The sequence below is a fragment of the Antedon bifida genome, chromosome 6, assembly GCF_963402885.1.
Source record: "Antedon bifida chromosome 6, ecAntBifi1.1, whole genome shotgun sequence".
Classification (NCBI taxonomy): domain Eukaryota; kingdom Metazoa; phylum Echinodermata; class Crinoidea; order Comatulida; family Antedonidae; genus Antedon; species Antedon bifida.
This window is the reverse complement of record NC_136231.1, coordinates 13,419,062-13,443,712: the sequence shown is the minus strand read 5'-3', so window position 1 is coordinate 13,443,712 and position 24,651 is coordinate 13,419,062. Positions and strand designations below refer to the sequence as shown.

Sequence of the window (24,651 nt, the reverse complement as noted above, 5' to 3'; positions counted from 1 at the left end):
TTATCCCCCAAGGGCCCATAAATTAACCTACAATTGTGTTATACCACATAATTATACTGGGAGACTGAGAGATTGGAATGTCCATTCATCGCCAAGCAATACGTTTGTATAAAAGTATATAAAATCTATCAAAATAGTATTTTTTAAAGAAAATCGGCTTGTCTTCAATATTATGATTCTATACTCGAGCTGTTTAAACAATTATTCAGCTATTAAAAACACTTATCGTAGAAGGAGATAGGTAAATGCGATTAATCCTCGTATTATTGTGTGCAGGTATTTTTCAGCATTGAAATCCATTAGACAGTGTATACCACGATCGGAAATCACCTATTTGGGAAAATCGTTTAACCTAAACTCGTTTTAATTGTCAATAGCTAATTATCTAGATCAACTTAATTAGTAAACAGGCTTACATAACGTGGTTAAAATCAGTACCAAAAGTATGAACCACCATTATATACCAAAAAATGTTTAAAAGTGATGCGCCATTTATCCTTACATAAATTTATATATAGATTATACCATTATTACACCAAAAAAATAAACGCCTCCCCCGAATAAAAGCCCCTCTAAAAACCCTCCTGAACAATCAACACCCTGGGGCCTTTATTCAAATAAATATGGTACTACAAGTTGGAAAAAATGCATAGTGCATATATTTTGCACTTCAAATGGCGACAAAAAATGGTTTATGTATTTATTGTCAAAGGTTTTAAGTTTATCCCCCAAGGGCCCATAAATTAACCTACTTGTGTTATACCACATAATTATACTGGGAGACTGAGAGATTGGAAGCATCCTTGTATTATTGTGTGCGGGTATTTTTTAGCATTGACATCCATTAGACAGTGTATACCACGGAAAACACCCCTATTTGGGAAAATCATTTAACCTAAACTCGTTTTAATTGTCAATAACTAATTATCTGGCTCAACTTAATTAGTAAACAGGGTTACATTAGGTGGTTAAAATCAGTACCAAAAGTATGAACCATCATTATATACCAAAAAAGTAACACGCCATTTACCGAATTTTGCCCTTACATACATTTATATATAGATTATACCATTATTACACCAAAAAAATGAACACCTCCCCCGAATAAATTCCCCTCTAAAAACCCTCCTGAACAATCAAAACCCCGGGGCATTTATTCAAATAAATACGGTACTACAAGTTGGAAAAAATGCATAGTGCATATATTATATATAAACATGGACAACATTAATTTTTGGGTAAATTACAGCATTTTAGACTATTTGAAGCAGTGCATGCATTTCCATTATGCCATAATTTATGTATTCTATGTAATTGCCTCTGTAGCTTGTAAATGATTTGCTTTAAGCCTGCCCTTTAAAAGACAATTTTATACTCTTTTTGGTATTAACATTTACATAAAGAGTAAGTTATTAACAATTTCATGTATCTTTTTTTAATATTGTTTTTGGTTTTGTTTAGAAATATAGTCCAGGTACTGAAATCAGGAATTCAGCATTGCCTTCTATTATATATGTTTAATAGGATATTTTGTTTATATTAATTTTAGTATTGGAACTATAGTCATCAGGTTAATATCTTAATTATTGTCAACAGATACACCAGATACTGTAAATAATACAACTTCTGAACATGGACCTATAAATAAAACCTAATTTATAGGTCCATGTTCTGAATGAAACCTTAAAAGACATTTATTGCTGTTATGATTAAAACTTGTTGGTTTATTGGACACAACCCAGGCATGAGACAACTAACATACTAAAAGGATCATGAAAATATAATCAACACTAACAATGATACTATGAGCAATTTCCTTTCTAATGCATTAAACACAAAGTCTTCGTTCTTAAATCATTTTTTTCAATGTTCAATTGTAATCTTGTAGCTTGGCTGTTGAGACTGTGGGAGATTATTGTACCGAGTGCAATTGTTGTCATTGTGTCGCCAACTGATTGGAATGATGAAAAACTTGCTAGTGTTATTGGACAAAAGTGAGCTGTATTTGTGGTTACTGTAATAACAGCACTACAATTTTTTAAGCTAGCTAAATATAATTATTAATTTAAATATGTGATGTATTATCCATTTTCATTTATTTGCTATAGGGATGAAAATGTTAATTGTGTTTCTTTTTCTGCTTTCTTTCAGTCTAAAATGTGTTGACTCAATAATCATGGTTGAGGATTGTGATGGTGTTGAACATGTTGCAAAGAATGTCACAACTTGGAAAACAAAACAAAATGATTAATGTTGCTGTCCAGGATTAAGATATAATAATAGATAGTAGATGTTATCAGGTTTATAACAAAAATAGACTATAGGAAAACTGATGTAATAATTATTAAAGTTTAACTTTTTATAAGAATATTATGCATACCGATATTCAAAAACACAAGAAAGTGTAGATTACAGTTCCCATGTTAATAGGAAGAAATAATGAATGTTTATGAGTTGAATGGTAACAAATAATGGCATTCGGTGAATGATAAAAAGTAACTTTTCATCATTCACCGAATGACATTATTTGTACCATTCCACAAATATAAAAGATTCATTTCATTTGAATCAGATTGAATAAAAAATAGGCCTGAATTTGATTCACATTGTAACATATGCAAAAAATTAATATTTGGTAGTGTAATTTGTTTTTGTTTAATTATATAATGTAAAATAATCCAATAGTTTGGAAGAAACGTTTGGTATCAAATGAAAGCTCATAAAATGTGCCATCACATGTTGAAACACTGAAGTTAAGCAACGTTGGGCGACCATCTGGGAATATCACTGTTAAGTGTTATGGCAGCCCTGGAATCTAGTATCTGCCTCAGACTATTGTTTCATGCCCTTCCTCTGGTCAAGGTGGGCACTGAAGGAGAGAAGCTTTATCGATGATAAATAAACTTAATACTTGCTACCAAATTTCTATTGAGAATATTTCAATCCATAAAAAATTAAAATAAAAACAATGTTTTGGAAAAAAAATTCATGAAACATTCCACGTTATTTTTGTATAGTAGTTAAGTTTTAATTAAGTTAATAGGTGTGGGATAGCACATTGCTGTGGGGTTTTTTCGGAATTTAATTTAACCTTTTAAAATGTATATGTAACATAACATGAAATCTGAATATTTTATTCATAATATATTTTAAACATTAACTAATAAACGAGTTTATCTTATCAGATTTGAAATTTACTGGTATAGATAGTAATTCAAATAAAAAATATCATTAGTTGAATTTTATTTATTGTTTCTTTTTGATCTGGATATTGCAGTGTTTCTTCAAATAACAGACTAAACATTTTGGCAAATTTAAGCCTAATGCAGTTCAAATTAGCAAATTGAAATTACAGGTACTCTTGTATGTTAACAACAATGAAAACTCATGAGGTAGATTTTGTTACGGCGTGTGGCTAAAGATACGGTACCGTATCCTAACTTCCGTTTGCTAAAGGTACGGTAAAATTGCATTACGTCATAATCAGCCAATGGGGTGGTGGTACGTGTGTGACGTCATCGTATAAGGACTTTGGATTTGTTTTATCACGAAAACAGTGATCAAACACTCGACATTTTCTTGATGCTTGATTTATCGCTATTATCGCCGTCGTGTGTGACAATATCTAAATGTAGCCTACGTCTGTTATTATTGAAAAGCTAAAACATGTTGATTTAATTCTAGAATACAGAAAACCAAAAGAGGCCTACTACGTACTATAACCTATAGCCTCATTATATGAGTTTGTTTGTGTAGGGAAAGAGGTGCCAGGCTGGGGCCAGCTACTATTCATCAGAATAAGAATAGCAGTTCATAACTTATCCACACTTCACAATTTCAATTCACAATTTATAGGACTCTGGCCATTCACTAATCCCCATCTAGAGAACACAAAAGCAATGTTGAATATATTTTTCATTGTCAGGTTCTGCAAATACTGTATGTTTTAAATGTTTTGATTACCTTTCATATGGAACCACCAGGATTTATTTCCCTTTTGAGAATATTCTTGTTTCCCTAGTTGATGACACATATCTGATTCTGACTCTTATCAATAATAATAAATCTTGGTCAATAATGCTTTAGATTTTTACTTTCATTGGGTAACAAAAACTGGAACCCACAACTCATTACAGACAGTAATATATATATAGTTATATAGTTTTTCTGTAAAACTTTTTCCGGGTAGTACAAATTTTGTTTTCTAAAGAGAAAGAAAGCCTGTTTATAAAGGTCCATCATTCCCAAGGTTGCATATATACTGTTCAAAGTTAGCAGTATGTCAGGGGAATATTCTCTCTTCTTTATGCATCTATCTAACGAACGTAAACACATTCATTTCAAGCTTATTTATAAGAAACATTACATTAGTATTAGGAAATAATAGATAATAATGGATATGACATGATGAAAAGGATAAAATGAATGGGACATCAACAATCATTGGCAGTGGCAGGGTTGGAGACTATAATAATAATAATAGAAAAAAGCAGTACTTGGAATGATTGTGTTACTGTAAACTTATGATTATATATCTCTTTTTTCAAAAGAGCAATCAGGAATCTGGTCGTCACGTATAGAGATAATAAAAACTTTTTGCAACTAGGCAATGACCAAAATCTTCACAGAATAGTGTCTGGAAGTTGTAAAACACAACAAAAGTCAGAGTTAATCATCTATTTTAGAATAATTTTAATGATAGCAATGCCCTTTTGGTGTACAGACTATAGACTGGTGGAAATAATTAACAAATTGCAAAAGTTTGTTTTAGTTTTGAAATATGTTCAAAATATATTAGAAAATCTAAAAATCTACCCAGTATAAAGTGGCCTAATTTGCATAAAATCAAAATAGCTGCCATTTGACAACTTTCATCCCAATTATCTCTTAAATTAAAGAATTTTGTATAAGACTGTATTAAATGCGAATATAAACATGACCCCAAAGATTCAGAATAATGTATTTGATTTGTCTTTGGTGTCAAGGTCAAAGATCATTCCATTACGCCATCTAAGGGTATGTTCAGACTCACAGAGTTACGGTGGAGTTATCTACGCAAGGCGTACGGTAAACCGTGGCGTTAAAAGCCAAGGTGTTCAGACACAACGACCAACATTCCAATGCCTTGCGTTTAAAACACTCTGATCAGGTCAAAGCAGATAGAACTATATGTATACATTCATGAAAGTTAACATCGTTTACATTGTTTTTTTTATTTATATAATGTTTACCTTCAAATATACTGATTTGTTCTTACTACTTGTAGAATTGCATTTTAATTCAAAATAATTTAAAACGTAATTTTACACGGACAATTATATGATTAATTGATTTATTTTATGAAAATATCATATCACTGACGCCAACTTTACTGTTCCTTAAAATCTGAACCTGAAAATACATTTGACATAGCTATTTCGCTATATAGTATGTAGTTGCTGTCTGCTAAACGTGGTCGTTTATTTTCATTGGTTAAGGTTAAAATCACTGATGCATCACTGGATTAGCGTTATGAAATCTACCCTCTCCCGCTAGAGTTATTAACGCCACTGGCGCGGAGTAACAGCTCCCTAACGCTAATCCGCAGCATGGTTGAGACACAAAAATATGTACGCCACTTACATAACTCTACCGTAACTTTGTGAGTCTGAACATACCCTAAAATATGCTAATATCTCTTAATCCAATAGGTATTTTGAATAAGAATGTACAAGTACAAATATAAACATGACCCTTAAGATTCAGAATAGCACATTTGATTTTTCATCTTACCCTGGGATCACTTGGTCAAAGGTCACAATATAAAAACATTAAAATTATCCTTTAAATCAATTTGCATAAGTAGTCTTACTACTACTAGAAACATAGCATACATACAGTATATATGGACATTGCAGCAGATTGATGTCTGCATATTGTGCCCACACCCTCCCACCCAGAGATTATTAGGTCAATGATTATACCTTAAACATTTTGAACAACAAATATTTCTTACAAAAAACGTTGCTCAACTTTTTGACTAACATTTTTAATAATTGTTCTTTCTTCAGATATAATGATTTTTTATTTTTGTTTAACAATCAGTAGTAAACATTTTGTGTAAATATAGTCTGGTCTACTGTACAGAACAAAAATATAATCATAAACTAAACTACAGTATATGTAGCCTACATATTCCAGGGTAGGAGCATTAACTCCCCAATGTCCACACACACACATACTACTACGTCCAGTCCGTTGCTATGATTGCAAGAAAATTGGTCATAAACAAAACGTCTGTAGACATCAATAGAGTTTCAGCTATGAAGACAACACTGTTCCTGATGACAGGAAGAAAATGCGAGGTAAAACTGTCCAAAAAGATAATATCAATAAACCTAAATTAATTAATAAATAATAATGTAAATAATATTAATTTTCTAAACAATAATGTGAACAAAAACAATGGTCATAAAGCAGTTACAAGGGGAAAAAAGCAGAAATTAAACCTCAAATTTGCCTACAATAACGTTCGAGGTCTTAAAAGTAAAAAATATGAAATTAAGAAAATTATTGAAACTAATAACATCAGTATTTTTGGAATAGCAGAAACCTTCTTAAAAGACAAAGAAAATATAAAATGGTAATGGTAATTAAATAGTTAACAACTGGATTGGAAAAAAGATTGAAAAATAGATCCAATGATCTTAAAAAAGCCAAGGTGGTGTTGGCTTTCTTATTAAAGAAGATATCAAAATTAGACGTACTTGATACTAATTCTGACATGTTAGAATGACTTTGGATCAAAATCCAAATTGATAATTCACCTGACTCTGTCTACTTTTTAGCCATTGTGTATTTTCCTTGTGAGGGGATAAATAAAACTCTAACTGATGAACTATACATATCACTACTAGCTGAAACCATCACTATTAAAGAAAAATTGGAACACTTATTAAGAGAGGGGGGGGGGGGGTGGAGGGTGACAACTGTGTTAACTACAATGGCAAAGGTTTAATAGAATTTTGTTATGATGCCGAACTTATTATGCTTAACGGAAGTGACAAATGTTCAGGGGTACATACTTGGTTTTAAAACGACAGTAAGAGTATTTTAGATTATGCTATAGTAACACAGAATGTTTTTGATATTACACACAAGTTTTTAATTGATGAATTTGGAATGTTCCACATAGGCAGTGATCACAATATGTTGATTCTTGAATTAAAAATTATTAATAAAAATCAAACATCTAAACCTCATAAAACAAATAAAATACTATGGGACATCTCTAAACTACTAGTTTTACTACATGGTAGATGGTTTTCGCTCGCGTACCCTGTAGGTAGTGTCCACAGATGGTAAAAAAAACTGGTGATTTCAAATGTACGTACCGCAGGACTATAGTACATTGTCGTTTACAGAAACGAATAAATAGACACGATGATTGATGTAGTCGTTTATTCTTTATTTCAAACCAACAGTGTAAAGCACCAATAACAGGTTGAAAATAAAATAACTAAACTATAAAATATGAGCCAATATAAATATATACAAAATGAAAAAAAAGATTATTTAAATAATTTCATTAATAATACATTTAAATTGAGAAAAATTACAGTTAAAAATATCTAAAGAATTGTTTTTTAAAAGACATAAATTGTACAAAGACGAGAGTCTACAGAAAATACCATTTTTACAAACATTGACACGAGAAAATTTAACATGAAGAAAGGGTTTACTACGAAGATTACGAACAGGAACATTAAAATAAAACAACGAAACAATATTACAATCAAACTTAGAAGTAAGACATTTATACAGGAAGTGCAAGTCCTGTCTTGCTCTCCTAGATGTCGGGGAAACAATAGGGGGCAGATTGGCTGCTGGGCCGACAAAGCGCAAGAACTTGTTATGGGTCCGATCAATTCTGGAGGCTTGAGAAGCAGAGAGTGAGTTGTAAATAATTGAACAGAAATTGAAAGATGGTTGGACGAGGGAAAGATAAAGCGCACGTTTGGTGTATGGAGAAAAATGTTTGCAATTGCGCCACATCAGCCCAAGCAGCCTATTGGCCTTTCTGACAACATGATCAACGTGTGAAATAAATGTCAGTTTACGATCGATGAAAATGCCGAGGTCCCGGTAAGAGTTTACAGTTTCAAGGACTTCTTCTTGAACAGAGTAAGCGAAAATAATAGGTTTTTTCTTAAGAGAGCAAGAAAGGACTTTGCATTTCTCGGACTTCAGGGACATTTTCCAGTCGGAAACCCACGTACCGAGTCTTTCCAGATCTGCCTGAAGTGCAACGGAGTCCTCAGTGGTGGTAATAATTTTGTAAATCTTGAGGTCGTCAGCGAACATAAGACAGTTGGAATTTTGAAAGAGATTTGGTATTTCATTAACAAATATATTGAACAGCAGGGGGGCAAAAATTATTAATTTTTAGTTTTAATTAAAATCACATATACTGAGTAGATGTTTATGGTTTACTGTACAATGTCATAAAAAACATAGTAATCTTCTTAATTAGTATTTATAGTTATAAATTATTGTAAGTTAGTGATTCCAACAAAAAGGATGTGTAAATAAACAATTTCCTTTATAACATAATATATAGTAGTCATACTACGGTTACTTTGATTTGTTTTTATTGTTCAACTAGGATTTTAAAATATGTAACAGTATACTGTATAGCATTTGTCATTCATTTACTGGAGTTCTTTAAAATTGTTAACAGTGATATAGTTTAGATTGTAATTATAATACTAAATATTAATAATGATGTTGGTGATGGGAGATTTAACTGTGATGTTATTCATTAAAATTAATAGAATTATGTATCTACTTTTGATTCCCGATACAAAGTATTCATAGTATATACCATACTCGTACAACAGTCACTGATATTTTGACAATATTAGCTAGTTATTAAAAATGTAAGTGTGCTCCATGCAAAAATGTTTGTAACAGGTATAGGTTAAATGTCAAAATAAGGTGTTTTTAGACATTTTGTGTATTTCTGTTGTATTAGAGCAAATATAATTATATATATTGCAAGTAATTTGAGACTGAGTATTTTGACACCAACTACGACCATATTCGCCCAACAATTTCTGAGATATGAAAAGTGTGCTCTAAGCCAAAAATGTTTTGCCGGCTATATGTCAAAGATCAAAATTAAGGGGTTATTGACAGTTTTATGATTTTTATTACATTAGAACAAATATAAACATATACTTTGCAATTAATTTGAGACCACAATTATCACTTTCTGACCAGTGGTTGATGAGATATTCATATGGCAAAAGTTTCGCATTAGAGTGAATAGAAATATGGGTCTCCTGAATAAAAAAAAATAAAAAAAAATATATATAAATAAAAATATTCCACTACACCCAGTAGTTACCAAGTTATGCAAAGTCTTAACTTTGACCATAATGACCTTTTGGCCCCAATTTTTTTTCGGGCAACAGCAAAAATAAAAAAGAAATGCTCCAAGGTCACCAATGGTTTGGAATAGGCTTATTATTTAAATTTAATATGCAATTAATGACGACTTAATAAACTTTTGTTCTCTTAATTTCATAATAAATCATACATATGATACATACACTTCAAGAAAATGAAATGAAAAATAGGTGTTCCCGAGCATTCTGACGATCTATAATAATTTTAAAATTTAGCCTATTTTCACCATTTTGTTAACTTACACATGCATAGCCTGTCACTTTTGACGTGCTCATATAACGCAATTTCGCGTTGAAAAGTGAATAAAATATGATGATATTATTAAAGAAAGGTTGGAAAACAGAAATCGGAAAAAAATAGTGCTCACTAAAGTTTAACGCGCAAAAATCTGCGCACTCATGTCAATTTTTTAAACGCTTAAAGTTGCATGAAACATACTCTAATTTCATCGAAAAATAAATTTCGACAAACTTTTAAGCGAGCGTACGCATGCGTAATATGCGCTACGCACATAATTGTATTGCCATATGATGAAATATGACCTGAAATTTATGAGTACCAAATTTTGTTTAATTGTGATTCATGCTTGTGAAGATATGATTAATAATAATAATAATAGTTCATTCTTAAATAGCGCTCTACAAGCAAGCTTCTCTAAGCGCTGAACATTATTACCCCAGTCATTTTTTGGATCAAACACAATTTTGATTACAAACATAATTTTGTTAAATCGCGCGTAGTAAAATCAACTGGATGAAATAGTTATAATACTTATTATAGAAATATAAATCAATTGCTTTCCATTTCTTTATATACTGTAATTATGTGTATGTATATTATGTGTAGACAAAAATAGCCTGTACCACAAGGAAATCTAAAATTATTTACTGAAAATCTCATCACATCATAGAAATAACTCCCCCTTTAGTGGTAATAGAATAATTAATTCTAACCAATAAAAATACATTACCCTTGATATAATGGTACAACCCACCATTAAAAGAAAATCTAGAAAACTAAGATATCTTAGGTCTTAGTTTTCTAGATCTTAGTTTGTCCACCAAATACCTTTGTTGAACAGTGATTTAAGATTTAAATAAAAAGTGTTGACATTCCACCAAAAGGTTTTGTTGCAAAAGGGTTGAAAATCCCCCAAAAGGCTTTGTTGTAAAATTGTTGAAGTTCCACCAAAAGGCTTTGTTATAAAATGGTTGAAGTTCCACCAAAAGGCTTCATTGTAAAAACGGATTGAATTTCCACCAAAAGGTTTTTTCGTTGAGTTGATATAATAGGCCTATAAAAAGCTATACAAATTCCACGGGAATGCTTCGTTGCATTAATAAAAGCATTGAAATTCGACAAATGGCTTCATTGTAATAAAGAATTAAAATCCACCAACTGGCTTTGTTTAACTTGGTACGGTAAAAACAAAGCAAAACACAGAGTACCACTTAGAAATGTTATAAACAGTTCTAGCAGAGAAAACAATACAAACTGCATCATTAGAGGGATGTAAATCAGGTTCAGTACTGTATAGAACTAGGTCAGGTAGAGTAGTAAGAAATCCTAGTATGTATGTTAAAGAATGTAATTTGTTACAAGGGGAGATTGTGGTAACAGGAACGAGAGTAAGGGTTGAGGGCAGCAGGGGCCAGAGCACAAGATTAGAGAGTGAACAATAAGGATACATAAACTTGTTTATTACTACATTGTTGTGCTTATTTTTGGATACTAAATGTCCCTTAATATTACATATCAAATTTTAATTAGATGCCATAAAATATTGCATTTGATGTGAGCAGGAACAACTCCCTGATTTGAGATTTTAGTATTAATGTCCTTTTATAGTTGCTAGGAAACTTCTAATTTGCATAGGAGACAAAAGTACATTCAAGGTGTTTGGTGAAACTGGGATGGGCTTTTTATCTGAAAAAGAAAAAAAAAGAAGAAAACATAGTGTACTGTATGGTTATCAATAACATAATATAAATACTAAAATATTACACCAAATGTTTTACAATTCTAAAGAAATTGATTTCGGCATCTGCCTTTGCAAGTTTCTTGCCGAGTCGTTCGGGTTCTTCCATTTAATGTGCCAATAAAAGAAACAATATCAAAAAAATTACAGAAGCCCTTCACATAGTATAATAGTCATTATTAATCATGAACAGAAATAATATTTTCCTATATTGTGTACAAACATTCAACAATTTTAATAAATAAAATTATTTTCTTATTATTATTATTATTTTGTAACTTCATCATCAACAAAAACACAAGCATTGATAACTTACTAGATGGCATCATCTGATCACTGTCCATCACTTTCCATTTTAACCTTGTAGCATCCTCCACAAATTGGTTGGCTGACAGTGAAACTTCTCTCACAGATACAACATCAAATGATACAAATAGATTCTGCAAAATGAATTACAATTTTTTAAAATAGTAGTTGTTCAATTTGTAACAATGACATATTATATTTTTGACTATTATATTTTAACCTCTGCAGTACAAAAAGCTGTAGACAATTCAACTGCAATACGCAATACAGGGTGAACCATCAATAGTGTATTTTGGATATGCTCTTTTCTTTTAAACTTCACTTATAGTATTAGAGTGTACTAATTGTAAGTTGTACACACACTATATGGGTAATACCAGGAAACATTTACCATCGCCACATATTTTTTTTCTGCAATGAAATTTGCATAAATAATTATGTAGCAATGTGCCACCCACTTCTAACCATCCATTTATATTTGTAGCCTATCAATGGAGCAATGCCTATAATTAAGTATGATAAGAGCACACTCTTCCATGATAAAAGTACTCTGACAAATTATCAAAAACAACAAATTGCATCTAGAAAAAATTTGGAACAATTTACGGCCATTTTTTTTTATACACAAAATATTCCTTCAATTTGAAATATTTGTAAGTTAAAAAAATGAAAGCAAAACTGGATATGGACCTTTATTTTATTAAGCACCTTACGAAACTAAAAGATGCTTAATAAAAATTGTGTTGTGTGAATAATAATTTAGGATATGCATCAGAAAGTGACAAAACGTGCATGTACATTTTGAATAGGAGGGCAAGAAGTAGATGAGAGACATGCACGTTGCTTAAAACATTTCAATGATTAGAATATGGGAATAATACAACTACAGCTGCTTACAAACTTGAAATCAACACAATATCTATATATGTATATTATGTCCAAAGGCAATTGTGTATATAGATATATGTATATAGAAATAAATGAATAAGACGCTAGTAAATTACCAACTGGACATTTTATTGCACTACAGGCTGTTTCATGAGTATGAACTCAATCTTCAGGTGCTTGGTATCATTCATACATTTTGTATCGAGCACTTTCGCTTTCATGATCTGCGTTAAATTTACCACGAATTATATGTATAAATCCAAAGGCAAAATACTGAAAAAATGACAATGCTGTGGGTATCAGTGGCTGGATCTCAATGGAGATACAAAAATAACGAAAAGCTAAAATCAAAACGATAAAGTAAAACAGCCATAAAAGTTAGCAGAGCTTTCACTAGCCCTTCATCAGTGCAAGTGAAGGTACTTGGACAAGATAGATAGATATATCAGGCAAGTGCTGCCTGAGTGGACAGGAATAAAAGAAACAACAAAAGAGGCATAAGGCTGGTGAATAGAGGGTGTAGATAGTATTGTGTAGAAAACAAAGAAGAGAGCTTGGTAGATATAAACAATTTAGAATAAAACTAAAAAACAGCTTAAATGGTGGTTAATATTGAAAATTAAATTTAGGTAGTCAATGGGAGTAATTTTACCGACCTGGGAGTATGTTCCTAATGTTAAGTCCAAAAGGTTTTGTGGTTTTAAGTAGTAATTCCCAGTGGTTTTCTTTGTGAGTTTTGTCGCTCGATTTGACATCGTAGTCTATTGCAATAACTCTGAAATTTGCAATTGAGTGATCAGCTGAATTAAAATGTTCGGCTACAGGTTGATCAAGCTTTAATGTTTTGATAGCTGATCTGTGTTGTGTCATTCTCATACAGAGCATGTTTTTTGTTTCCCCGACATACTGTTTACCACAAATATTACAGTATATGAGATAAATGACGTCTTTGGTTAGACAATTAATTGATTGTCTTATCCGAAAAATGCGGCCAGTTTGGTTACTCTTAAATTTTTCAGCAGTCAACCAATGAACAAGTTTTGCAAGATTTGCCGCAAAGGTGACTGCCCAAATTTTGGCTGTCATGAGAGTTAATTTCACTCTTAAATTTAGATCTTACTAATATATCACGAAGGTTGGGAGGTCTACGAAATGCAATAATGGGTGGTTCCGGAAAAACAGTCCTGAGATGTTCTGTGGACTGTAGAATGGGCATACAGTATGTTTCTCAATAATAGCCCGTAATGGAGGCAACCTATGGTGATAGGTTGTGACCAATGGCACTCTGGTCGATTTTGGCTGACGTGGTTTGTACGTCAGTGTCCGACATCAAGGAATATCTTTTGCTTTCTATATAGCAGTTTCAATGTATTCCTTCTTGTAATTTCTATCCGGAGATGTCCCGTTAGTTCTTCTGTACGATTCTGAAAATCCAAATGAGGTCCAATCTTAGGATCGATGGAGTGTTTTACTCACTGAGATAACAGTGAATTATGAAATGCATTATGTTCTAGGGATACGTGTAATTAATTAAAATTCCAACGATGCGATCAGTCGATACGGTTGGCCGGCTAAACACTGTTTTAATGTGTGCAAGGTAGATGTTTTCTAGATGGTACTGTAAATACATTTTTTTTACAAACTAGCTTTATTGTAATTACCTTGAATGACACAGTAACATTTGTTGACAAGTCTGGGTCTTCATCCTTCTCATACTGATGCTCAAGACGAATAAGTGCAGTGTTACTATCCCATAATTCAAGAGTCAAAAGATGCACATTAGCAGGAAGATTTTTATGCAAGAATGAACCCTGTAAAAATGACAAAATATAAGTCGCACAATGTATTTAATTACTGGTTTAACATAATGTAATATAGTGTGTTGTGAGGTACTGACTTGTAATGAGGACTCTTACTCGCTTGACTGCAGTAACACATATATTGTTTATTCAATAATAGTTTAACTTAATGATACAATAATAATGATGCAACTAACTAACTAAGGAACAGAGGATCAGTGATGCTGTCGGTGAGGTGTGAGTGTAGGTGTTCTTCTGGAGAAGTGGCTGTGAGGTGTGTTTGTGCTCTTCTCGAACATGGGGGTATATTGGCTTCGGTTCATTAGCATTCAGTCTCTGAAGCCAGGTAGAAGTGATTAATGGTATAATAAGGTATTTCAATGATGGATAACAATGTCAAATCTGTACTTAAATAGTGTCAATCTCTCCTGGTTTAACGATGGGAGAGGTTGTAAGGTTATTCAAAGTGTTTTCTTTAGAGATTCAATTATAAACTAAATGGACTTTTAAAACATCTGGACTGGACTCTCCTCTGGACTTTCTGGGCCAAGTTCGTGAACTCAATTGAATTCTAATACAAAGGTTGATTTCTAAATTATAAATGTATATCATTATATTACAATAAAGAATTGTATAAAGATATGATAAAATATAGTTAAAGATGTATTGTCACTTGAAACACAAAAAAATTAAGGTCAAAATATTCTAAATTTAAATTGGCCATATCAAAGTAATATTAAAGTTATTCACTTTAAGTCGAAAATTCAAGCCAAAAACAACAAGTAATTACGTAATTAACAGGTAAATTGATTTGATTACATTTCGTCTGGAAAATCGTCACGAGCGAAAGTAAACAAAGATTTCAAACCACGAGTATGCATTATGCATATGCTAATTAGGATTGTTTACAACTCGTCACGGTTGAGAAGGTATTTTCACACAGATCGTGAGGAAGTTTCATGATTATGCATACAGAGTAGCCAAACAAGCGCGTTTCATTATGGGATATGTTTTGATCAAAAACTGTGACTGGAAGTCAAAGTTATTTTTTTAACAAAAAAACGTCTGTATTTCAGTTAAATGATTTTTTTTTCAACCAATTTTTGGTGATAGTTAATAACTATTATGATACCTCAAAATGACCCACCTTTTTTTTGAAATCTGTTATTTTTTATTTTTTTGGAATTAGTCAAAGGGACAATACATCTTTAAGTATGTGGACAAATTGTAATGGTTATTTTTTTTATATTAGAATTCTCAAAGGAATAGAATTGAAAAATATAAATATATATATTATATTTTTATAATATCGTTTCAAATTAATTAATTAAATTTCAGTATATCACCAGGCGGTTTAGAATTAATGTTCTTTGCCTGATTTGTTTATATATATAAAAGTATCTCTTCGGAGATCCCGCTTCGTGAATAAAAATACTGAATAGATGAGGGCGTATCAATTTGATCTCTGGTGCGCGTGCGTACAATTGAGGACTTAGTGCTGTTCCGCCGTACCACGCCGAGAGTGTTAAAGAGTCGCTATCCAATCGAGTTTGAACAATACCATGAAAGCCCCAGTGGTCTAATGGTTAGGACAACTGCATATCAAGCAGACGGTCCGAGTTCGAGTCTCGGTTGGGGCGACTTTTTCTCATTCTCACAGATTTCCTCATCTTTATCGTTTCAAATTAATTAATTAAATTTCAGTATATCACCAGGCGGTTTAGAATTAATGTTCTTTGCCTGATTTGTTTATATATATTTTTATCTATATATAAATTTACGCAAGGGCAAAATTCGGTAAATCGCGCATAATTTCTAGAATGTTTACTCGATGGTATATAATGTTGGTTAGAATCTCGGTACTGATTTTAACCACCTGATGTAACCCTGTTTACTAATTAAATTGAGTTAGATAATTAGTTATTGACGATTAAAACGAATTTAGGTTCAACGATTTGCCTCAAATAGGGGTGTTTTCCGATCGTGGTATACACTGTCTAATGGATGTCCTATTGAAAAATACCCGCACACAATAATACGAGGATGCTTCGCATTTTCCTATCTCCTCCTACGATAATTGTTTTTAATATCTGAAAACCGGTTGAACAGCTCGAGTACAGTATCATATCGTTGAAGACAGGCCGATTTTCTTTAAAAAATACTATTTTGATAGATTTAATATATGTTTTTACAAATTTATTGATTTGCGATGAATGGAACATTCCAATGTAACTCTTTGGTTTAACACAATTACCACCAGCTGTAGGTAAATTTATTGGCACTTGGGGAATTAACCTAAAACCTATATAGACTTTTCGATATAGTATTAGTATTGCAATACTTGGACTTACTGTAAATACATATTAACCATTTTTGGTCGCCATTTAAATTTACTGTGAGTGTGGGTGTGGGTATATAAACATTTGTACAAATAAACGTATTATATACTGTGAGTGTGAGTAGGCCCTAATGTGTATATATAAACGCACAATATACAAATGAACTTTATTACTAACAGTTGCTTCCCAACGTTTGTATTAATTAATAATTACAAAAAAATATAAACTTTGTAGTGGTGTATCGTTACATATATTATGCTATTTCAATCGATTATGACAGTGACAGTTTTAACAAAGTATTAAATCGCAAATGTGTTATTGTATCAAGTGGTATATTACTTATAGGCCTATAAAACATGAAAAACATATTTCGTTACCGAGTAGATATAGAATATTTCTATATATAAATTTACGTAAGGGTAAAATTCGGTAAATCGCGCATGATTTCTAGAATGTTTACTCGATGGTATATAAAGTTGGTTAGAATCTCGGTACTGATTTTAACCACCTGATGTAACCCTGTTTACTAATTAAATTGAGTTAGATAATTAGTTATTGACGATTAAAACGAATTTAGGTTCAACGACTTGCCCCAAATAGGGGTGTTTTCCGATCGTGGTATACACTGTCTAATAGATGTCCTATTGAAAAATACCCGCACACAATAATACAAAGATGCTTCGCATTTTCCTATCTCCTCCTACGATAATTGTTTTTAATATCTGAAAACCGGTTGAACAGCTCGAGTACAGTATCATAATGTTGAAGGCAGGCCGATTTTCTTTAAAAAATACTATTTTGATAGATTTAATATACGTTTTTACAAATGTATTGATTTGCGATGAATGGAACATTCCAATATAACTCTTTGGTTTAACACAAGTACCACCAGCTGTAGGTAAATTTATTGGCACTTAGTGAATTAACCTAAAACCTATATAGACTTTTCGATATAGTATTAGTACAGTATTGCAATACTTGGACATACTGTAAATACATATTAACCATTTTTGGTCGCCATTTAAATTTACTGTGAGTGTGGGTGTGGGTATATAAACACATGTACAAATAAACGTATTATATACTGTGAGTGTGAGTAGGCCCTAATGTATATATATAAACGCACAATATACAAATGAACTTTATTACTAACAGTTGCTTCCCAACGTTTGTATTAATTAATAATGACAAAAAAATATAAACTTTGTAGTGGTGTATCGTTACATGTACTATGCTATTTCAATCGACTATGACAGTGACAGTTTTAACAAAGTATTAAATCGCAAATGTGTTATTGTATCAAGTGGTATATTATTTATAGGCCTATAAAACATGAAAAACATATTTCGTTACCGAGTAGATATAGAATATATTAAAAATTGTTCTTCTTTGTACCCATATCCTCTTCCCCATCCCTCAACCCTACTGTAATGTTACACACAAAACACAAATTGGGTTTGTTTAAATGAGTCCAAATACAAAACAAGTTTCTATTTTGGAAGTAATTCCCAGGGTGCTAATTTTAGTTGACTACATAAATCATCGTGTCTATTTATTCGTTTCTGTAAACGACAATAACTATTATAGTCGTGCCGTACGTACATTAAAAAAAAAACATTTTTTATGCCGAAATTACTGTGTATTCGAGAACCATCTGTGGGCACGACCTAGATGGTACGCGAGCGAAGCGAGCGTACCATCTAGTTATTGTAATTTGTTGACTTACTATTCAAAAAGGTTAAGAATGACTCACACTTAAATTGTATTTCATTGGCCAATCAGCAGAAGCCTTAGAGAAAGATATAGAGGGTGCCATGTAAAGTTGTTCAGCTAAGTTACGATGAAGACTTGCTGATTTAGCCGGTGACGACAACAATACAAAGTGTTTGCCACGTATGATCAGACCATCTCCAAACTGTCCAGTCTCATTTAGTGGTTCACCAACACCTCGTCCGTCATCATGCTGTATTCTACGATGAATCTACATTCAAGACATAACATAAATACAATTATATTTCACTTTCCTTTCGGATTCGATTCATTTTTTATGACAAGAATTGATACATAAATAGTAAGCCTATATTAAAAATCAAGATTAATAACTAGAATTTAATTTGTCACGAATTATAGGTGATCATTTTTATAATTTTACTGACATTAAATTTTTAAAAACATACACGTACATTAAGATACGATTGATTTATGCCATCCTATGACCTGATGCATTAAAAGCTTATAGTGCTGAGTTGTGCCTATTATATGCCATATAGAATATATACATATACCCAGTGTAACATTGGTGAAATTATGGGACACACATCATGTTCTAATTTTTTGGTTTGATGAAATTTTCAAAATAAACTTGAAGATGACAATTTCGAAAGATAATGAATTGAGAAAAAAAATATAAGAATTGGAAGAGAATTTGGAACGTAGAAGCAGAATGCGCGCTCTTTGAAATTTGTATAACTTTGACTAAAGGAATGAAAAAACTACTTTTTAACTTCAACTGGCCATATCATAAAGTCACAACATCCGATTAATTATTAATTAAGGCTTAATTTTTATATGAATTCATATCTACATCTCATTAGCTTTCATAATAAATTATAATCATCAAGGTCACCTTTAATTCTGAAGAGCTGTGAGATATTCAAATATATGCTACAGGTGAAATTACACGACCTACTGTACGTTATTCAAGTTTTTAGGCATGATGACGTCATCAAAATGAAAATAGTGGCAACTCATGATAATTAATTTAGCAAGCACATACTGAAATTTGAGCGAAAATCGGGCTCAAATAACGGAGATGCGCTCTACTGAATGTGATAACCTTCAAAAAAAGATAACAAATCCTAATTTTTAAATTCAAGTGGCCATTTGATGATGTCATCTGTGTACATGAATTCATATCTACAACTCAATGGCTTCCATAATTAGTTAAAAAAATTGGGGGGGGGTCACCATGCATTCTGAAGAATTATTTCAATTTTACAATTATTGCAAGAACATATTGAAATCTAAAAGAAATCGGGGAACGCATTAGTGTGATGTGCTCTATTAAATAGGATTAACTAGTACAAAGGAGAAAAAAAATCTATTTTTAAAATTCGAGTGTCCATATGGTGACGTCAGAACATTCTGTACAAATTGTACCTGAATTGATATCTATCACTCATTAGCTCCCATAATACATTTTTAAAATGGGAGTAACCTGCCATCCTGAGGAGCTATAACTGATTAAAAATAGGTAATTTTTTTCACAAATTTGCATTAAATTACCCATTTTTTAGTCCACGATTATTAAAGTTAAACGTGCACGTGCATCGTTATTTTGCAATTAAAGTCCATCAAAATTAATGCAATCTACTACAGAAGATATGAAAAACAAAAATCAATTGCAAAATGGCCTTTTTGTTTCTTACGAGTTGTGTGCGTAAATATGCGCGCGCCATGTAAAAAAAAATTTTAAATGCTCAAAATGACCTGAAACACGCAGAAATATAATTAGAAATTGATTTTTCGCAATATAAAATTTTAATTGTGCGTGCGTGCGTAATTTCTTGTGCAATAAGCCATTTTTATTCCATACAAAGTTGACCCCTTATATAAATTATGATTTTATGAAGTTTTAATAAAAAATTACTTATCGTTCTGAATTTATGATCAATCATCAATCATAAAATCACACCTACAGTACGTACGTTACACTGCGCAACTCTGGTGCTAATGAAAAACCTTATTACGTAAAGTTTGGTAAAGTTACAAAATGTTATGGTTACAAGTTTTTGAGAAAATCAGGGAAAGAAGAATAAAGAAGATGAAAAAAAAAGATCCTGACAATAACAAAGGTTATCCACAATACCTTGCGGATAACCAATAAAGATTTCATACAATAACTAGAGGGTACTCCGACAGTACAAACCTCCGCCTACTGTAAAATTCCCCTACATAAAATGTCTCCGGAAAATATATATATATATTTAAAAAAAATTTTTTTATTAGTTCTAAGTGTAAAAAGGCTAACTGCACACTACAAAGTTGTGGATGAGAGTTTGGTGTAATGTTTGTTTGTTTATTAATTCTTTTCCACACACATCAATATACATTTTACTTAAATATTCAGATTTTTAAAAAATATGATGAGTGTGGAAGGTGACCAAATAAGTTGAAAACTTTAGGATATGGTCACCTTCGTTAATCATCAGAACGGTATTTAGTTTGGATACCCAGACAAGCACACGGGAGAAAAATTATCACTTAAACAATAATTACAGATAAGTATACGAAAATGATAAAACAAATGAAGCGTTCAAATTAGAAACCATTAATTGTAACAGGAGTCGATCAGATTACAGACCGACCAAGTTAAGTTGAGCGCATCAAAAAATAATATTTAAAAACAAATAAATAAATAAATAAAATTAAGAAATATAGTAAAAAATTATAGAATATATTATGTAAATCCAAATATAAATAATTTACAATTCATTTAAAACTCTTTAAATCCAATACAAAAAATATCAAAAGAAGGAAAGAGGAGACTACTCACCATACACTGAGACCAAGAGGCTTTTATAATGATATTTAAATGATGAAAGAGAATGTTTATTTTTTTAAAGAAGGGGGGATATTTTTCCATAATTTTGGGCCATTGTACAGAATTGAAGAGCGTCTGAGTTTAGAATTTGATAGATCGCTTAAGAAATTTGTCTGGGAAAATCGTGTATTATATGAGTGGAGCTCGGATGCGTTAGTAAATAAAGAACAAACATAAGGTGGTAATGTATTATTAGTAAGATGAAACATAAAAGTGTTGGTTAAAAGTTTATTTAAATCATAAATATTTAGGACATTGTAATAATGAAAAAATAATTTAGAATGAGAATTAAATGGTGCCCCTGCACAAATTCTGACAATTCTTTTTTGTAGTTTAAAAATACGATCAAGTTTAGTAGATTCTGTACTTGTCCAGGGGCAAAGTGTTTTAAATTTGTCGGGTGTAACGGCCCATGCAATGTTACAATAAGATAAATAAGGTAAAATCAAAGTGTTATACAAGGACAAAAGGATTTCTGAAGGAAAAATATAATTTAGTTTATTAATAATACCGACATTTCTAGAAATAATATTACTAATTTTATTTAAATGTGGTTTCCAAGTTAAATTAGCATCAATAGTAACGCCGAGAAATTTATTTTCTTTAACGCGAGAAATAAGATGATTATCTATAAATAAGTTATCCAAAGTAAGATTTCCTTTTGTGCGATTAAAAATAATATAGTTAATATATTTAAAGACAATTTATTTAACTTAAACCAATTTGTGACTTTAATAAGTTCATGATTTAGGATTTGGATAAGAAAACGTTTATTTTTGTGAGAAAAAAATATGTTAGTATCATCTGCAAACAAAATGAAGGAGATTTGAGCAATTTGAAATATCATTTACGTAAATTAAAAATAACAAAGGGCCAAGTATGGAGCCTTGGGGTACACCATATTTAATGTAAGATAATTTAGAATTGAACGAATTGACAGACGTGAATTGCTGTCTGTTTGTAAGGTAATCCTCGAGTAGTTGGAGAGCAAGGCCTCTGATACCATAGTTTTCTAGCTTTTTAATTAATATTTTATGATCGATGGCATCAAAGGCCTTGCTGAGATCAAGAAAGATTCTAACAGTATGTTCATTGTTATCGAGGGCATTTGTTATTTTGTCATATATATCTAGCAAGGCTAAATCGGTCGAAAAAAACTTCCTAAATCCGTATTGGTTGGAGTAAAGAACATTGTTTGTTTAAAAAATTGTTAAGTCTAGTATGAATCAAACGTTCTTTAAAGATTTTGGAGAAACAAGGTAACAATGAAATAGGTCTATAATTATTAAAATTATGTGGGTTATCTTTTTTAAAAATGGGAATAACTTTGGCAATTTTAAGTGAACTTAGAAAGATGCTGGTTGAAAAAGATAGATTAAAAATATGAGTAAGAGGTGCAGAAATAGAATTTGAAATATTTTTAATAATACGATTTGAAAAACCATCATAGCCTGAGCTTTTATTTTCTTTTAAGTTATAAATAAGGTCTTTTACTTCATCAACGGAAATTGGATTAAGAAATATAGAACTTTGTACGGGGTCAGGAAGAAAAGTTTTATAGGTTTCATCTCCGACGGGTGTAACAATACTGTTTGCAAGATTTGAAACAATATCTGTAAAGTAATCATTAAAGGATTGGGAAATAATATGTGGGTCAATTATTTTGCGATTATTTTGAATAAAATAAGAGGGAATTGGAGTTGAGGTTTTTTTTCCAAGTACAGAATTAATGGTATTCCATGTTTTTTTAAGATTTGTTTTATAAAGGTTGAATTTAGTTTTGTAATGATTTTTGGTAGAAATATGAATTAAATTGGTTAATTTATTACGATATTTAGCATATTTATTTCTGTCAGATTGTTTTCCGGTTTTAAGATAGGTTTTATATAATTTATTTCTAGTGTCTATGGATTTTATAATAGTGATCCAAGGTTTGGCTTCTCTACGGAAACTGCGCCTATAAAGATGTTTTAATATTGTTGTTAATCAAATCATTTAGTTTATCATGAAACATATCATATCAGACCAATCAGAATTCAATAGATGTTGATTAAGGTTAGCCAAAGTAACTTCGTTAATTTTTTTTAAATAAATATATTTTGAAAGATTGCTATTTAATGTAAGAGAAACTGAGGAATGTGTAAGAGAAAAAACAGGGAAGTGATCTGAGATATCTGAGTAAAAAATACCTGGGGAAAGTTTATTCTTAAAGTCATTACAAAATATGTTGTCAATAAGTGTTGCAGTTAAGGGGGTGATTCTAGTAGGCCTATTTATTAAAGGATAAAAGTTTGAGTCGAACATAGTGCTAATGAAATCAGACGTTAGATTGTGAGAATTGCATTTTAATAAATCAATGTTAAAATCGCCACATAAATAGGCAGTTTTATTTTCGTTGTTTATTGTATCAAGTAAGCTAGAAATGTTGGAATTAAAAGAGTTTAATGGGAGATCAGGGGGACGATAAATTACACCCAGTACTATATTTTGAGGTTTAGCATTTAATTCAACAAAAATAGATTCAGAGTTAGAGAAAATAATAGAACTGAGATCATTACGTAACGAAACCTCTGGTCCAAGTATATGGCTACACCGCCCCATGTCTTTCACTTCTTGAAGATTGCAGTAACCTATATCCAGAAATATTATAAAAAGAAAAGTTGGTTTTGGTTGAGTTAAAAAAAGTTTCAGTGAAACATAATGCTTTAAAAGTATGATTTATAGCACTTAAGAAATTATTAACGTCATTAAAATGTTTAACTAAACTATGTACATTCATATGAAATAAGCTAAATGTGGAATTAATATTGGAAAATTTAGAATTAAAATTATCGATAAGATTATAGTTGCAGGGGTCATTGTTATCATAAAAATTACCATTGTCAAAATCTTTAATGCCATTTATCGAAACATCGAACGGGTTAAGTACTAACGATTGGAGCCTGTTGAAGTCTATTATATGATTATGGAAAAAATTACCAAGTTCGCTGATGAATTCATCGTCATCGATAATGTTGTTCAAAGGAAAGATATCACCGATACTTGCAAAGCATATCCAATTAAGATCATCATAGGCACAAGATTTATGAACAATCCTGGTGCATACCACGCAATTCAGAGAACATGTAAGGGTTGAAATGCTTTTGTTACATATAGAACACATCACAGTAAAAAAACAACTTATGCGGATATTTAATACAATAGATATATGGAATAACAAGAGTCTGGATTTTGTGAGGAAATAATAAATATTATATAGTATAAATCACAGAGAAGTAGATAATAAAA

General features: G+C 31.3%; 2 protein-coding genes across 4 annotated transcripts in view; one reads left to right on the top strand and one right to left on the bottom strand.

Annotated features, from left to right (window-relative positions):
• LOC144845428 (uncharacterized) overlaps window positions 1-3,218 on the top strand; it is a 38,333-nt gene extending 35,115 nt beyond the window's left edge. For 2 of the 3 annotated variants that reach the window (XM_078702753.1, XM_078702752.1), the window contains exons 18-19: window positions 1,889-1,994; window positions 2,152-3,218. In XM_078702753.1, the coding sequence (XP_078558879.1) occupies window positions 1,889-1,994; window positions 2,152-2,251 (206 nt within the window). In that variant the 3' untranslated portion in view covers window positions 2,252-3,218. The remainder of the gene's footprint in view (window positions 1-1,888; window positions 1,995-2,151) is intronic. The other variant, XR_013612548.1, reaches the window with a different exon arrangement.
• A 7,915-nt stretch (window positions 3,219-11,133) lies between these two features.
• LOC144845422 (lysosomal alpha-mannosidase-like) overlaps window positions 11,134-24,651 on the bottom strand; it is a 114,721-nt gene continuing 101,203 nt past the window's right edge. The window contains exons 21-24 of the mRNA XM_078702744.1: window positions 18,514-18,741; window positions 14,284-14,433; window positions 11,745-11,868; window positions 11,134-11,376 (exon numbers count right to left, since the gene is read on the bottom strand). Of these exons, the coding sequence (XP_078558870.1) occupies window positions 11,282-11,376; window positions 11,745-11,868; window positions 14,284-14,433; window positions 18,514-18,741 (597 nt within the window). The 3' untranslated portion in view covers window positions 11,134-11,281. The remainder of the gene's footprint in view (window positions 11,377-11,744; window positions 11,869-14,283; window positions 14,434-18,513; window positions 18,742-24,651) is intronic.